Genomic DNA, 18,352 nt, shown 5'->3' on the forward strand with positions numbered 1-18,352 from the left:
CCAGTCCATCACAGGGACACCTGGACAGGTCTCCAGTCCATCACAGGAACACATGGACAGGTCTCCAGTCCATCACAGGAACACCTGGACAGGTATCCAGTCCATCACAGGGACACCTGGAGACAAATGAGACAAACAACCATTTTCTCTCTCTCTGTTGTTCAAAGAAGCTGAGAGGAGAGCAGCTCTCAATATTTGTTTTCTGTTCTACTCAGTTTTATAATGATCTGTGAGTTCTACTCTGACTGTGATGTTCTCGTTTTTCTTAAGGTTTTGTTGTGATGCAACTGGTGACATCGTGTGGCAGCGATGGTCACTCAATGGCTCTGACGGAAAGCGGCGAAGTGTTCAGCTGGGGCGATGGTGACTATGGCAAGCTAGGTCACGGAAACAGTGACCGCCAGCGCCGACCAAGGCAGATTGAAGCATTGCAGGGAGAGGAGGTGGTGCAGGTCAGGATTTGATCTTGCATTGTTGGAAAATAAGGATGTATCTCATGTTCAGCTCAACTCTTTGTTCCTTTCCATCTAGATGTCTTGTGGGTTCAAACATTCTGCAGTGGTGACGGCTGATGGAAAACTTTTCACATTTGGTAACGGTGATTATGGCAGGCTGGGACTGGGAAATACATCCAACAAGAAACTTCCAGAGAAGGTTACTGCTCTGGAGGGCTACCAAGTTGGACAGGTGTGCAGTTTTTAAAAGGATTGTTTGGTGTTAGACCATAGCAGGAAGTTCAGAGTCCATGATTTCCTCTGCTTCCTCCTTAGGTGGCGTGTGGTTTGAACCACACATTGGTTGTCTCCACCGATGGAATGATGGTTTGGGCCTTCGGTGATGGAGACTACGGAAAACTAGGACTGGGGAACTCCACAGCCAAGTCTTCTCCTCAGGTACACACCTGAACTTTACCTGAACAAGATGGTCTGAGCTAGATATGTTTGTGTTTTTAATACCATTGTCTTTTAAATTTAGAAAGTGGATATTCTTTGTGGGATCGGCATCAAGAAGGTGGCCTGTGGAACTCAGTTCTCTGTGGCTTTAACCAAAGACGGCAATGTTTACACATTTGGCCAAGGTACCCTTAATTTCTTATTAACTGTTTTATAGTACATTTGATTTAGAATCTAATTCCTCTCACAAAAAAATACTAATACGATGGCAGTGCGTGAACAACACGAGGCTCAGTGTCTCTCCAGAACATGCTATTTAGTGATTTTCTATCTACTTTTGACCAGACTATTCATCCAGAATTGCTCGGCGTTGCTGTTTCACAGCAGACAGGGGCTTCTGGACATTTGGACTCAAAACTAGGTTTATCGCCTATCTCTGACTCATCCCAGAGATCTCCAGAACACTGGAGGCTGCTTACTCTTCCCGGCTAGGTGGAAGTACACGCAGACAGCTCCGAGAATGTAAACAAAGGCGAGGTAGACGCGGAGGGCTAGCTAAGCTAAAACTTACACCACACTGGCTGCCCTTACCCAGCATTTTCTCACCAATGTCCGTTCTCAAGGGCTGGGTACCTTTCTAAAAAAAATCGGTATCGGTACCGGTGTCTGTACCTTCACTTCGGTGTCGGTTCTTAGACGGTTCTTTTTTCGGTACCAATTTTATAATTACTATTAATTCTAACAAGAATAAAATTACGTTACACATTACAGTTCAAATTGTGAGTTTTATTTTTTAACTTTGGTATTTCTATTCCAAGCAGTTTTCTTACATAAAAATAAACAAATAATTTCCAGTTCCAAAGAACAGTTACAAACCAGTGACACGTCAGTGTCTAATGCTCACTGCTACACACTGAGGACCTTTTCACTTAACAGTTTTTTTTCAGAAACATCAACATGTCTGCTTTCTCTGGACACAGACAAGCCCACTCCTGGCTGATGGTGTCTCCAGCAGTAGGCAGTGTTCACTCTGAGGCTGTAGATGATGATTGTTGCACACACAGATACCTGGTTGTCAGTTTGACAGCACTGACATATTGTCCCTCATATTCCACCAGCAGGTCACTGGATTCAATGAGGTAGGGTTGATGTAGACTTCTGCACCTCTGTGTCTCTTCCTGAATCTTCTCTGTGGTTCTCTAGGGTTTAGTGCTCTGATCATCTCCCTAATTGACATGAGAACACAAAACATCAACAATAACATGGTTGTGTTATTATTGATCAAAAAACATTATCTAGGCTGAGAGATAAAAGCTTAACTGGTCAACAAAATCCTTTACAGCTTAACTTACCTCCACCATGCAGCCTCCACTGTAGAAAAAGGCAGCAAACTTTTAACAACAAAGTTTGTGACTGTCCAGTGGCCCCCACCTCACTTTTCTTTTGTTTGTCTCTGTCTTCAAATCTGGGTCAGAGGCTCCTGTGAGGAGAAGATAAACATAAACGGTGAACATTAGATGAACTGTTTAAGCTGCTGACTGGATGGATGAGCACATTTTTACAAGCTAAGCTTTATCTGTTACTGTCATTCTTTAGTTAACTTCTGAGTTTAGTTACATAGATAAAATAAATTTACACACTAATATCTTAAAGTTAGTGTTACATGGATTCTAGTTTAATTCACCGCAATGTACGTGTTAAGCTGCAGTAACGTTAACAAACGTAAACTTACCAGCTGAAACACAGACACAGCTCCGTCCTCGGAGTTCTTTGATGAAGACGAGTCCGGCCGTGGAGATGTTGATTGAGTCCGTTTAACACACAGAGACTGACTAATGCTGAGAGGCGGAGGGGAGGCTGCTGTCCGTCTCTCTTCTTGCAGAGAAAAACGGAGCAACTTTCTGCTCGTGTGTAGTTGAAGCCGTTCGACAGCACACGTGCTGCACACGTGAACCCCGTCTGGGGGCATCACCAGCACCATAGACCACATACATGACATAGACGTAAACACGTAGTCTGTTTGTCATATGTCTGCGTTGTACCTGCCTGCATGCTGAAACCACATGACACGTTACAGCCAATGCCGACACTTGACACAGAAAAAAGAATGACATTTCAATCCATATCCAAAAAAGTTCAATCTGGTCCTCTGGACATTCAAAAAAACAAAAGCAAAACAAAGCAAAAAAAAATCTAGAAACGTTTCGTCTCTCATCCAAGAGACTTCCTCAGTCTGAGGTGCTGTTTTCAGCTCAGTCTTTAGTCTTTAGTTGGCAGCTCAGAACACCACATACAGAACACCATGGACTTTGTGGATAAGGTGAGGGATGTCATCATGGAGACTGATGAAACAATGATCTCTTTTGATGTCACATCACTCTTTACGTGCATTCCTGTTGATGATGCAGTAGAGGTGGTCAGTTTAAAATTAAAATCAGACACCACTCTGAGCAGCAGGACCACGCTTTCCACAGAACAACTGTGTCAACTCTTGAAACTGTGCCTGCAGTCAACCTACTTCACATATGGGGAGCAATATTATAGGCAGAAACATGGGTGTGCTATGGGGTCTCCAGTTTCTCCTATTGTTGCCAATCTGTACATGGAGGAGGTAGAAAAGAGAGCCTTGACGTCCTTTTCAGGGACACCACCAAGTCATTGGTTCAGGTATGTTGACGACACCTGGGTTAAAATTAAATCTCAGGAAGTCCAACATTTTACTGACCACATCAACTCTGTGGATAAATACATCAAGTTCACACGAGAAGATGTAAAAAATGGCAAGTTGGCTTTCTTGGACTGTGAGGTCGCAGTCTCGGATAGAGGACATTTGCAAACCGAGGTGTACCACAAACCCACCCACACAGACCAGTATTTGCAGTTTGACTACCATCACCCTTTGGAGCACAAGTTAGGAGTCATCAGGACTCTGTATCACAGAGCAGACAGCATCCCCACTAGCTCGGGAGCCAGGCAGAAGGAGAAATCCTACACAAAACAGTCTCTAGAGCAATGTGGATATCCTAACTGGGCCTTCCTGAAAGCAGAGAAGAAACCCAAACAGGACTCCAGTCAGCCATCAGGTGAAAAGGAGGAACCCAGACCAGTGGTCATTCCGTATGTTGAGGGGGTATCAGAGAAACTGAGACGTTTATTTTCTAAACATAACGTCCCAGTGGCTTTTAAACCCCAAAATACATTACGGCAAAGACTGGTTCATCCCAAAGATCCAGTCCCCCGGCACAAACAGAGTAATGTTGTGTATGCTGTTCAGTGTCAGGAGGGTGATCAGTCTTACACCGGGGAAACTAAACAGCCACTGGCCAAAATGATGGCCCAGCACAGAAGATCAACATCATCAGGCCAGGACTCTGCGGTCTACACTCATCTCCAGGCCAGCGGTCACTCTTTCAGGGATGAAGATGTTCACATCCTGGACAGAGAGGAACGATGGTTTGAGAGAGGAGTAAAGGAGGCCATCTTTGTGAAAAGAAATCGTCCATCATTAAACAGGGGTGGAGGCCTCCGGGTTCAACTGTCCCCCTCTTACAATGCTGTGATTGCTAGTATCACTCAGCCCTCTGTGAGTAGTAAACAGCCATCAGTGTGCTAATGACCCATTGTTAGGCTGATGGTCCTTCTTGAGCATGTGATCAGCTGGTTTTGGTTGTCAGCAGCAAACTGGTTGATCCACTCTAAGAAGGTGCTATTTAAGAGACTGAGCTGAAAACAGCACCTCAGACTGAGGAAGTCTCTTGGATGAGAGACGAAACGTTTCTAGATTTATTTTTTTGCTTTGTTTTGCTTTTGTTTTTTTGAATGTCCAGATGACCAGATTGAACTTTTTGGATTTTTCTACCTGGATTATTGAGCATGCATCAGGATCTTTTTACATTAATTGCTTCCTTCACCCCCCTCTAAAACCATCTGTGTTCTCGGTCCAAAATGTGCACATTTTGGTCCTCAAAAGAGTGTCCCTTATCTGTGAGGTGGACGTGAACAGCTGAATTTTGTCCAGAGGAGGTGGCTCTCCTGTGTTGAACCATGCGTCTGTGAAGAGGCTGTTTAGTTTCTCCATTGTAGAGGTGTGGACAGTCCTCACTGCACTGGACCACATACACTACACCACTCTGTTTGTGTATGGGTGTTTTGTCCTTAGGGTGGACCAGCCTCTGTCTGAGAGTCCTGCTGGGTTTGAAATGTACTGGGATCTTGTGTTTGTTGAAGATCCTTCTGAATTTCTCTGATACTCCAGCAACATAAGGGATGGCAATGTTTTTACGTCTGCTGTTGTCCTTTTTCTGTTTATTAGTGTGTTTTGTAGATTTCCTCGCTGACTTGACAAAAGCCCAGTTAGGATATCCACATGTTTGAAGAGCTTCTTGAATGTGTTTCTGTTCCTTTTCCTTCCCTTCTGTCTTCATGGGGACACGTTCGGCCCGATGTTGTAAAGTTCTGATGACAGAGAGTTTGTGTTCCAGTGGATGGTGGGAGTCAAACAGAAGATACTGGTCTGTGTGGGTTGGTTTTCTGTAAACTTCAATGTTGAGGCTGTCCTCTCTTTCCATCTGAACCAAACAGTCCAAAAAAGGCAGTTTGTTGTCGTTTGCATCCTCTCTGGTGAACTTGATGTTGTTATTGACCGAGTTAATGTGTCTGGTGAACGCTTCTATTTCCTTAGCTTGGATTTTGACCTATGTGTCATCCACATTTCGGAACCAATGGCTTGGCGTTGTTCCCTCATAGGAGTTCAGGGCTCTCTGTTCCACTTCCTACATGTAGAGATTGGCAACAATGGGTGACACTGGAGATCCCATGGCACAGCCGTGCTTCTGTCTGTAAAAACTGTCATTGAACTTGAAATAAGTGATGGAGAGGCAGAGATCCAACAGGGTGCAGATCTGGTCTGGGGTGAAGTTGGTCCTGTTGATTAAGTCCTTGTCTTGTAGAAGTTGTTTTCTGGCGGTTTCTACTTCTTCAGAGATGGGTATGCATGTGAAAAGAGAAGTCACGTCATATGATACAAGGGTTTCTCCTGGGGTTAGTTTCAAGTGTTGAACTTTGTTAGCAAAATCAATGGAGTTCTTTATGTGATGAGGTGTGTTTCCAACAAGAGGAGCTAAAATACCAGCCAGATGTTTAGCAATATTGTATGTCACTGAGTTCATGCTGCTGATGATGGGTCTGAGTGGTGTTCCTTCTTTGTGTATTTTTGGAAGTCCATAAAGACAGGGAGTGGCTTCCCCTGGGTACATTCTATAATACAACAATCGATTGATTGTTTTCTCCTTTTCAAGTTTTTGCAGGTTATCTGTGACTTTCTTTTTGTAGGCACTGGTTGGGTCCCTCTTCAGGGTCTCGTAGGTGTTGCTGTCGCTCAGTAGTGTCGTTATTTTTTTCTGGTAATCAGAAGTGTTGAGGACTACTGTGCATCTTCCTTTATCAGCTGGTAAAATGGTAATGTTTTGGTCCTGGCTGAGTGATGTTACAGCTTTCCTTTCCTGTGGTGTGAGGTTTGAAGGAGGCGGTTTGGCACTGGAGAGGGTTGCTGATATTTCCATTCTGAGCTGTTCTGCGTCTCCTTCCGTCAAGTTGTTGTTCCTAATCGCGGATTCAGTGGCCGTGATTAGTTCCACAACAGGTATTTCTTGAGGGGAGATGGCAAAGTTTAGTCCTTTTGCCAGCACATCTTTCTCAGGTTGTGTCAATGTTCTGTTAGACAAATTTCTAACCCACTGGTCCTGAAAATTAGTGTTGGCAACAACCTCCTGATCTTGACTGGTAGTTTGTGATGAGAAAACAGCTCTCCGCTGTAATTTTAGAAACTTACTTTTTTGACGTTCCTTGCTCTTTTGATGCTGTGATAGCTGGGCCTTTTCAACAAAACAAGAAACTTCTTCCAACAGAAGAAATGGTAGCAGAGTAGACAGCTTCTGGAGGGTCTGATCCATTTTGAGTGAGAGAGCTTCAATGGTTTAGTGGATCTGTCTTATTCTCTCACTGAGCAGCTTGTTTTGAGCTTTCAGGAGTATTCCTTCTGCTCTGTGTGCTTTGATCGTGGAGTTGAGTTTCAAACTGCTGGGGATGAGTTTTTCTTGTCTGCATCTCAGACTGAAACGAAGATGATTCCTGTAGTCTGCAAACTTCCTTGACATCTTCTCAAACTCACGCACTGCTCCTGGGGTATCCTTCCCAAAATGTTTAGCAATATGCTGGTGAAGATTCTCAGTCATCCAGGACATGATGAATTCAAAAAGCGTTCAATACATAAACAACTGGACTTTATTTGTAACAGAAGACGTTTTGCTCCTCATCCGAGGAGCTTTCTCAATTCAAAGAGCAGAGAGTGAGAGATTCAGGTTATAAGGCTGAGTGAGATAAGACACACACACACATATGTAGATTAGCAATTCACACTTAAACACCTTAACAGTAGGTCTTTGTTCATCTAATTCACAGACGAGGCCCCTCTGTTCCCATCAGGTGTGAAAACCGTCTGGGAATCTGTTTTAAAGTTGCATTATAGGTTTTTGAAAGTGGAAATCTGACTCGGTGTCCATGGCCGGATCTACCTGGGGGGGGCATGGGTCGCCGGCTGGACCTGTGGGCTCGTCGCTGCAGCTTCCTGGAGGCTCTGCATTGTGGTGGCTGGGGTCACCCGGGCCTGTGGGCCGCTGTGTGTCTGTGGCTCCGGTCCTCCCTATGTTGCCATTGTGTCCTGGGGGGGCGGGTCTGTGGGCCCCCGCGTCCACTATTGGGCATTCTTTTGGAGAAATCTGGTGGTGGCGGGCGTGCTTGCGTGGGTGTTTGGATTCAGGTGCTTTGACAGATGCACGCTAGGTTGGGTAGTGGTGGAAGCTAGATGATTCATTGTGCGATGTCGAATGTTTCATGGTGATATTGTGGGTGGCATTGTGCTGTGCATGTTGTTTTGTCATGGTGGTCTCTCGTCTTATCTTCTTCGCTTTTATTATTTATTTATTCTTCTTTCTTCTCTTTCTTTAAAAAAAAATAAAAAAATAAAAAATTGAGCGATGATGATAAGTTCATTGAAACACTTCACAATGTTTCTACACTTAAACTGAGCTCAGGGAAAAAAAAAAAAAAGAAAGTGGAAATCTGAGGCCTCCTCCTCTGTTAAGACACAGCTTTTCTCTTTTTACATAAATGGCTTCCTTCACCTCCTTCTCAAACCATCTGTGTTCCCGGTCCAAAATGTGCACATTTTGGTCCTCAAAAGAGTGTCCCTTATCTGTGAGGTGGAGGTGAACAGCTGAATTTTGTCCAGAGGAGGTGGCTCTCCTGTGTTGAGTCATGCGTCTGTGAAGAGGCTGTTTAGTTTCTCCAATGTAGAGGTCTGGACAGTCCTCGCTGCACTGGACTGCATACACTACACCACTCTGTTTGTGTATGGGTGTTTTGTCCTTAGGGTGGACCAGCCTCTGTCTGAGAGTCCTGCTGGGTTTGAAATGTACTGGGATCTTGTGTTTGTTGAAGATCCTTCTGAATTTCTCTGATACTCCAGCAACATAAGGGATGACAAAGAACACAAACTCTCTGTCATCAGAACTTTACAACATCGGGCGGAACACATCCCCATTAAGAAAGAAGGGAAGGAAAAGGAACAGAAACACATTCAAGAAGCTCTTCAAACATGTGAATATCCTAACTGGGCTTTTGTCAAGTCAGCGAGGAAATCTACAAAACACACCAATAAACAGAAAAAGGAGAACAAAAGACAGAAAAACATTGTCATCCCTTATGTTGTTGGAGTATCAGATAAATTCAGAAGGATTTTCAACAAACACAAGATCCCAGTACATTTCAAACCCAGCAGGACTCTCAGACAGAGGCTGGTCCACCCTAAAGACAAAACACCCATACACAAAAAGAGTGGTGTAGTGTATGCGGTCCAGTGCAGTGAGGACTGTCCAGACCTCTACATTGGAGAAACTAAACAGCCTCTTCACAGACGCATGGCTCAACACAGGAGAGCCAGCTCCACAGGACAAGACTCAGCTGTTCACCTCCACCTCACAGAGAAGGGACACTCTTTTGAGGACCAAAATGTGCACATTTTGGACCGAGAACACAGATGGTTTGTGAGAGGGGTGAAGGAAGCAATTTATGTAAAAAGAGAAAAGCCATCTCTTAACAGAGGAGGAGGCCTCAGATTTCCACTTTCAAAAACATATAATGCAACTTTAAGACAGATTCCCAGGCGGTTTTCACGCTTGATGGGAACAGAGGGGCCTCGTCTGTGAATTAGATGACCAAAGACCTACTGTTAAGGTGTTTAGGTGTGAACTGCCAATCTACATATGTTTGTGTGTCTTGTGTGTGTGTGTCTTATCTCACTCAGCCTTATAACCTGAATCTCTCACTCTCTGCTCTTTGAATTGAGAAAGCTCCTCGGATGAGGAGCGAAACGTCTTCTGTTACAAATAAAGTCCAGTTGTTTTTGTATTGAACGCTTTTTGAGGACTCAAACATCATGATTTTCACTGAAACATGGTTAAACAACAGCTGCCCGGATAATGCTATTGAGTTAGCAGGACTCCACACATACCAAGCCGACAGGATAGCTGAGGACTCCGGCAAGACCAGAGGTGGAGGTTTGTGCATTTATATCAACAAGGTTTGGTGCACAGACTCTGCTGCTACCGAGAGACAATGCTCACCTAATGTGGAGTTTATAATGGTCAGATGCAGACCTTACTTTGGTCAGCTTTGTCGAGCCTCTTCTACAGTCCTATGGTAGCTCCGCCCACATAAAGAAGGCACGTGGCCCTGCACGTTGGCGTAGTTGGAGGATGTACAGCGAGTTGATTCTATAAACGAATTGCGCCGCTCAAGGTGGCTGCATGTTGGAGCATCTCTGTTACATTAATTTTGAGATTTTGTTTTTGGAAACTTTAATTCCTCTTTTGCTGGATGTAAATCACAATTTTTTGGATGACTGTTTCCTCTGGTATCAGATGCTGTGCAGCTGGAAGGATTTTTACTGAATTTTTTTTTGTTTTGGACATTTGTTATGATGCGTAACCATGGCAACAAGGCAGTTTTCTACAACCAACAGCAGCTGATTAACATCTCAAAAGCTCAAATAATATCTCAACTATAGCCCCAAATCTCAAGTGAGTTGAAAAGGATGTTCTATGGACGCATTCTCATCTCCCTGCCAGCTGTGCTCAAGTGCCTAACCACTGAGATCCTGGAACTAGAAGGAAACACGGCTCATGACAGCGGAAGGACAGGATCGTCCCTCAGCACCTACAGTTGGCTGTCCGCAGCGACGAGGAGCTTGGCAGTCTGCTGGGAGGAGTGGCCATTGCTTTGGGAGGAGTTCTGCCCAGCATTTGGGCGGTCCTACAGCCCGAGGGGAACCGAGAGGCCAGACGAGTCTGGATGGACGGATTGGACGGCATCTGCAACCAGTTTCTTAGGATCCACTGTGGGATGGACCTTAACAAGAGATTGTTCCTGTCTACAGCCATCAGCATCTATAACATCTCTTAATGAAATGAGGATAACGAGTTACAACAACAAATAATTTCCCTCTGGGATTAATAAAGTATTTCTGAATTCAATTGAACTGAATTGAATTATCTCCCCAGAGAACTCACTTTTATCATACTTCCTGCAGTGTATATCCCCCCAGATGCTAATGCTAAGCTGCCTATGAAAGAACTTTATGCAGCCAAACACCAGACCAAACACCCTGAAGCTGCTTTTATTGTTGCTGGTGACATTAACCACTCCAACTTGAAGGCAGTCCTCCCCAGATTCCACCAACATGTATCCTGCCACACCAGAGGGGACAAGACTTTGGACCATGTTTACTCCAACCTGGCTGGAGCATACAAAGCAACACCCCTCTCCCACATTGGACAATTGGACCATCTCTCCCTTTTCCTCACACCTCGGTACTCACCACTCATCCAACGTGTGAAACCCACTGTGAGGACAATAAAAGTGTAGCCAAAGGAGACAGACGCTGTGCTCCAGGACCAGTTCAAAAACACTAATTGGAAGATGTTCACTGACACAGACTTGGAACAGTACGCGTCATCTGTACTGGACCACATCTCCACCACTATAGACAGTGTCACCGCCCAGAAACAGATTACCGTGTCTTCTTCTTCTTCTTTTGGCTTTTCCCTCTTCAGGGGTCGCCACAGCAAGTCATCCTCCTCCACCTCACTGTCCTCTGCATCCTCTGTCCTCACTCAATTTTTTTTTCCTTTATCCTCTTTACTGGATTAACAGAAATAGCTTCGAGAGAAAATAGCAATAGTTGGTTTATGAATGAAGCAGTGCAAATTTATAATAATAAAAGAGTAACTGTGCACAGTGTACAGTTACTCTTTTATGATTATAAATTATGATTGTAAATTTTATGGTTATAAAAATTATGATTCACTACAGCACACCTGTCTTGGATGTCTATATGACCTCCAAGTCTGACGTTCAAACATTCGACTTTATATTGACGTACAAGTGAGGTCATGGTTAGACGTGGATCTTGTTTGCATGTCGTGGAGACGTCCATAATTGGTCTTGACTGACGGACTCAGTATAAACACAATCTGCACATCCATTTGACGTCTAATGTTTAGTGGGATGATGACCTTTTACAGAAATAGTAAATTCTGTGTGTTACTGTGTAATTTCAGTGTGAATTATAGAAAGTACATGTTGTATATGAACATAAGAGACTGTGAGTTACTTGTAACCAGAAAGTCACAGGTTCATCTCCCCGCCATTTCCATGTTGTAGTGTCCTTGAGCCAAACACTTATTACCTAACTGCCCCCCGGGCACTCCACCTGGGTGTGTCTCAGGTGTGGTGGGTTAAATGCAGAGCACCAGTTTCATCATAGTATGTGAACATACAATGATGATAGTACATAGCTCTTTCGCCATAAGTTCTGATCAGCTCATGAAAATTTAACACAACTTCGTACGCACGCATCATCACCAGACAGAGTGTCTCATCTAATTTTCATAACACCAACTCCATGGTCAAGGTCATAATTCAAGGTCAAAAATTATACAAGCGCTTTGCTCGTCTGGCCAATAACTTCTAAACTACTCGAAATAATTTAATGAAACCTGGAAATGACTGATGATGTTGCTACACCATCAGGCCAGGACTCTGAGGTCTACACTCATCTTCAGGCCAGCGGTCACTCTTTCAGGGATGAAGATGTGCACATCCTGGACAGAGAGGAACGATGGTTTGAGAGAGGAGTAAAGGAGGCCATCTTTGAGACTGTCCCCCTCTTACAATGCTGTGATTGCTAGTATCACTCAGCCCCCTGTGAATAGTAAACAGCCATCAGGTGCTAATGATCCATTGTTAAACTGATTTTCCTCCTTGATCGTGTGAACAGCTAGTTCTGGATGTCAACAACAAACTGGTTGATCCACTAAAGTTATGTTTACATGGACATAAGTAATCGGCATAAACGGCCATTCTTAATAAAAATGCGTCATGTAAACACCCCGTTCTGATTTTTTTTTTGCTGATTCAGCTCGATCTGAAAGAATTTGTAATCAGAATGAGAGGGGTGGTTTATGCCAATTCATAATCCCAATGGTGTGCATGTAAACACTTAATCTGTTCATTTGTTTCCGATCGTGGAAAACTGACCTGACTGCGCTTGTGCGACCGATGTCTACCTCACGTATTTCCACCTGGCTAATGCTAATAATATTACCATGTTGGGGAAGCAAAACTGGTCAGTGAGCAACACAACATTTCTACTAGAAACTTTGAAAGAGCTCAAAATGATCTTTATTGAAGCCTTATCTGTAAACATCACCTTGAATGGAGGCCAGGTTTTAACTGTAGTCTGCTGCTATCGTCCACCATCAGCTTCTCCTGAGGCATTAAATGTCATTAAGGAATTCCTTGGTAATTTAAAATTCACAGAGGTCTTTTTAGCTGGAGATCTCAACATTGATTGGTGTAAGTTGACCCCCCTCTGTGACAAATTCAATGAATGTTGCTTGTCTTTTAATTTATCCCAACTGATTGACTCCCCCACCAGATTAAATAAAAGCCACCCTGACAATTCCTCCATCTTAGACCTGTTTCTAACTAATGCCCCTTTTCCACCGTCACGGCGCGGGTCGGATATTTCCGGGTTGAAGCGCGTTTGAGGTCTTTCCACTGTTCCAGAAACCGGCTCGCCTCGCTAAATTCTGGCCTGGCTTCTCAAGGGTTCCGAGCGAGCCGCGCCGTGACGTCAGAAACACTGTCGGTCACTGATTGGTCGGGGGGAGGAGTCTGTGGAGTCTTTCCAAACAACCCGATCCACCATTTTTTTCTCTACCGCTTGCCATTAGCGATAACACGAGGAGTGTATCTTTTAGTATTTTGAAGCTATACAACAACAATAATATCAAAGCCGTGGTCAAATGCAGAAGTGCAGGTGTTGTTGTGCTTGGTGGCCGACGAAAAAAGTCAAAGCGAGCTAGATGGAGGATTGGAGGGTGGTTTGGACACGACTACTGCTCTACTTGAACCATTTATAGAAGATGGTGAGTGTTTTCTAACTTTAAACATATTTTAAGTTACTCATCCCATCGGTTCTGAACATATTTTTAACTAACAAAAGAGGCTGACGCCATAATAGGACAACGTCGGTGCTACGATGCTAAGCTAATTTGCATAAACGCTAACTGTCCTCCGGTCCCGTTTCTCACTGTATTTTATCCAGAACGTATTTCAGCGCGTGATGGTTCATCTCTAAACTCCACATTAAACCCTCCAAGCCTCCCGGCTCCTGCTCCTGCTCCATCAGAGGAGTCTGCACCTGACAGAGCTCCATCAGAGGAGTCTACACCTGACAGAGCTCCATCAGAGGAGTCTACACCTGACAGAGCTCCATCAGAGGAGTCTACACCTGACAGAGCTCCATCAGAGGAGTCTGCACCTGACAGAGCTCCATCACAGCCCAGCTGCACCTCACAGAGCAGCACAACGCTGCAGCTTCTGTGCTCGGTAAGAACAGATGCAACATGTTCCACATCACTTTATTTGTGCCGATAAGGACTTGATTTGTTTTATTTTTAAAGTGAAAAAATAAAATGTTGAATAAATACTGAATTGGGATGAAATTATGTACACAGGGTCCCAGTTACAGACAACAAAATGTAAAATAAAAACAGTAATAAGATCTAAGATATGAATTAAGAAAAATATCAACTAAAAAACATCTACTAATAAAACACTAAGCACTAATAGCAGTAAACAATCAAAACAATACGTCAAACAGCAACATGAACTTGAGTTTGTGCAGCCTTATGAATATATAACACTGTGAAGAATCACATCATGTAGCTGCTGATCAGTTTCATGTTGCTGCTGATCAGTTTCATGTTGCTGCTGATCTGTTTCATGTTGCTGTGTTCATTCGTGCTCGTCTGTTCACACAGACTCATGTCCGTGCTGCTGTTCTGCGTATTGTGTTTAATGTTTTTATGCTATTAGAGCTTATATTTTTAGTTGATGTTTTTATTAGTTCATATCTTAGATCTTATTACTGTTTTTCTTTTATATTTTGTTGTTGGATGTAACTGGGACCCTGTGAACATAATTTTGATCCACCACATGGACCACATGTGGTGCGAATGACAAATAATATCTGCATCTGTATAATACTTTCTGATTCATATATCCATTATTATCATTTTCATTATTTTTAAATCAATTTATTTTTCATTTTCTTATTTGATCAGTTTATTATTATTAATATATCTATTATAGCTGTTAGCAGCACCTTTCTTTGTTTCATGCATTTATTCAAAAACAGTATGTAGCTTGAATTAACCACTTTTTCTTCTTTCTAGTGAAGAGAAAGAGAAAAGAGTCCAGTAAAGAAAAGTCTTATTTCATCACTGAATGAACATGAAGAACTGAAGCGGACACAGCAGGAACAACACTTGTGTCTTCTTCTGGATGAAGCCCGTGAGACGAGGGACACACAGATACACAATCATTAGTTGGACGCAGTAGTTTTTATTTTTATACATTTTTCACTTCTTACTTTTCCTATTAAACAATCTTTTTCTTAAGTGGTGTCCTTGAACATTAAATTTCCTAAACAAATTTTACAATGTTAAGTTCATAAAGTGTTTGTTTAAATTCATACTGGAAATTGAGAAGAATTTCCAGTTGCATTTGATCTTTAATGGATCCTAAGAAAAGATTACCAGAATCTGCTCAACTGTTATTATGTTATAAATGTTTTGTTCTAGGATGAAGTGAGACAGAAACAGTCAAAAATTCAGAAAGGACAGTTATCAATTATCAGTTATTTATCAGTTTTCATTTATCAGTTATCATTTATCATTTATCAGTTATTTTTTAGCAGTTATCGTTTATCGTCCATACAACTGTGGCCTGAGAGATTCAGCTGAAAGTCCTGGTGCACCTTTTATTTGAACCTGCAGAGATTTGAACAGCTGATCTGAAGCAAACAGGCAGGAGTTCACCTGAACTGACCACTCCTGCTGTTTGATGGTCTCCTCCTTCGCCATCCATCCATCATCCATCCATCCATCCATCCATCCATCCATCCATCCAGCCATCCATCCATCCATCCATCCATCCATCCATCCATCCATCCATCCATCCATCCATCCATCCATCCTCTTCTGCTTCAGGGTTGTGGGAGCAGCATCTTCACCAGGGAGGCACAGACATCAACATCCACCTCTTCAACTCTTCTAGGACCCCATGGTGTTCACAGACCAACTGACTATTTATTAAGTAATATCCTGATGCTGCTCAATAATCCAGGTAAAAAAATCTAAAAAGTTAAGTCTGGTCCTCTGGACATTCACAAAACAAACAATACAGTTCATAATAAATAAACAATAAATGTTTTTTGTTAGTTTTGTTTTTTGAATGTCCAGAGGACCAGACTTAACTTTTTTTAGATTAATAAGTAATAAATTTATGTTTTAATTTAATGAAAGACAAACCTTTAAAATTCAAGGACAAAATTTAATCTAATTGTTTTCAAGTCTGTATCTTATTGTAAAAGCAGTTTCAAAGATTACAGCACAGTGGGATGTTTTGCAATTTTAACATGAACCTTGTGCATATCTGCAAATAATAAAAGTGAAGATATTTTTAATACATCTTTATTGTAAAAATCTATACTAAAATGAAAAACACATGGGTTTAAAGCAGCAGGGAAGGCAGTAAGGTAGGATTATGAATCAGGTTTAAAAGTTACAGCTCATGAGGTACTCCATTAGAGCATGACATCTTTTCCACAACATCTGTGACAAAACCTTCAGGGTGTTCTTCTTCTAATACGTTTAGTGGTGGCTAGTAAGTAGCTTAAGGGAGCACTACCGCCACCAGGTGGTAAGACGAGTTGGATTCTAGTCCCCGCCTACAGAGCCGGTCCAGAAATGTACATGGAAACACAACAGACCCGAACCGATCTGAACCAACCCGAACTGATCTGATCCGCTCTGTGACGGTGGAAAAGGGGCATAATATGCCTCACAAATTCCCTGGTACAGGTGTATTCGCTGATCTTTTGAGTGATCATTGTGTGACAGCGGCTTTGAGAGATATTAAACTTCCACCTTCTAAGCCCAGATTAATTAAAAAAAGGGATCTGAAACATTTCTGTGAACAGTCATTCCTCTGGGATCTGTCTCACTTTGACTGGCATCATATTCTGTTAACTGATGACGTGAACTCTGCTTGGAACTATTTCCATAATAATTTCATTTATTTCCTGAACTTACATGCTCCTTTTCGTCAGTTCAGAATAAAGGGACGAGACAGCTCCTGGTTTACTCCAGAGCTAGCTGACCTCCTGCACAGGAGAGACCATCTTTGGGCCACAGCGAGAAAATCTGACTCAGACACTGATTGGTTGAGTTTTCGACAGATGAGGAATAAATGCACAACTGCTGTCAAAGCAGCAAAACAAAACTATTTCTTATCTCAGACTTCCAAAAATCTAAATGACCCTAACAGATTCTGGAAAACCATCAAATCTCTCTCAGGCACCACCCAATCATCTGACCTCCCATCACAACTTCTCGTTAACTCTGTTCCTGTGTCAAATCAGCACGAGATCCTGAACTGTTTCAACAAACATTTTGTTGCTTCTGGTTCTTTATTTGACACAGTTACTAACAAAAAATCAGCCACTTCACTTAATAACCAAACTTCTATAAATCAAATCCCTCCTACAAGTCAATCCTCAGTTAATCACACCTTCTCTTTTTCTCCATTCTCAGTCAGTGAGGTCAATAAACTGTTAAAAGATCTTGATCCTAAAAAATCTGCAGGTCCAGATGAACTTCCACCTTATTTCTTAAGGCTGGCTGCTCATATCATCACAGTCCCTGTGACCCACATCTTCAATCTCTCCATAAGACAAAACTCCATCCCAGACACTTGGAAAACAGCCTTTGTTCTTCCTTTGCTGAAGGGAGGAGACCCCACCTCACTGAACAACTATCGACCAATCTCTAAACTCTGCATTTTAGCCAAGGTTCTAGAAAAACTGATAAACTCTCAAATCAAAAATTACCTGGACTCATTTAACATCTTACCTCTCCATCAATCTGGTTTCAGGAAACAACACAGCACAACCACTGCTTCACTGAAGGTTCTTAATGATGTTGTTGAAGCACTGGATGCTAAGGATTATTGTGCTGCACTTTTCTTAGACCTGTCTAAAGCTTTTGACACTGTGGATCATAACATCTTGTGTCATAAACTCAGAAATCGGTTTCTCAGATCACACCATTGGTTGGTTCTCTAACTATCTTTCAGACTGGAGGCAATGTGTTCAACATAATGGTACTTCCTCCAGTTATTTAACATTCAACAATGGTGTACCACAAGGCTCAGTCTTAGGACCCACCCTCTTTACAATCTACAGACATAATGTAGGTAAAAACATCCCTAATGCATCCATACATTTCTATGCTGACGACACAGTTGTTTATTGTCGAGCTAAAACAGTTGATAAGGCTTTCCAGCTTTTGAAATCTGCATTTAACTACATCCAGACTGATTTGTTCCGCCTCAAACTTGTCCTAAATGCCGAAAAAACCAAAGGGATGCTTTTTTCAAATAGGAAGTTGGTCCCAGCAGTTCTTCCTCCGATTTTATCCTCAAATGGTGTCCCCATTGAGTTTGTTGATTCCTATAAATATTTGGGTATCTTGGTCGACTCACATCTTTCTTTTAAGCTCCATGTGGAAAACTTGGTAAAGAAACTGAAAGTTAAACTGGGTTTCTTTTTCAGAAACAAATCCTGTCTAACCCTGAATGCTAGAAAACGCCTTGTATCTGTGACTTTCCTTCCCTCCATTGATTTTGGTGACATTATTTACATGAACGCTCCTACAAGAACCCTGCAGATGTTGGATGCTGTCTATCATGGTGCACTAAGATTCATAACTGGC

At 42.5% G+C, this 18,352-nt stretch overlaps 1 protein-coding gene across 1 annotated transcript in view; it reads left to right on the top strand.

Annotated features, from left to right (window-relative positions):
• Window positions 1-270: 270 nt before the first annotated feature.
• The window catches only part of LOC119427565 (probable E3 ubiquitin-protein ligase HERC1), a gene marked incomplete at its 5' end in the record, with an annotated part of 118,997 nt that continues 100,915 nt past the window's right edge, over window positions 271-18,352 (top strand). The window contains 4 exon segments of the mRNA XM_037695202.1: window positions 271-452; window positions 532-687; window positions 771-893; window positions 976-1,078. Of these exon segments, the coding sequence (XP_037551130.1) occupies window positions 282-452; window positions 532-687; window positions 771-893; window positions 976-1,078 (553 nt within the window).

This window comes from Nematolebias whitei, chromosome 2, assembly GCF_014905685.2.
Source record: "Nematolebias whitei isolate Nwh7 chromosome 2, NemWhi1, whole genome shotgun sequence".
NCBI classification, from domain to species: domain Eukaryota; kingdom Metazoa; phylum Chordata; class Actinopteri; order Cyprinodontiformes; family Rivulidae; genus Nematolebias; species Nematolebias whitei.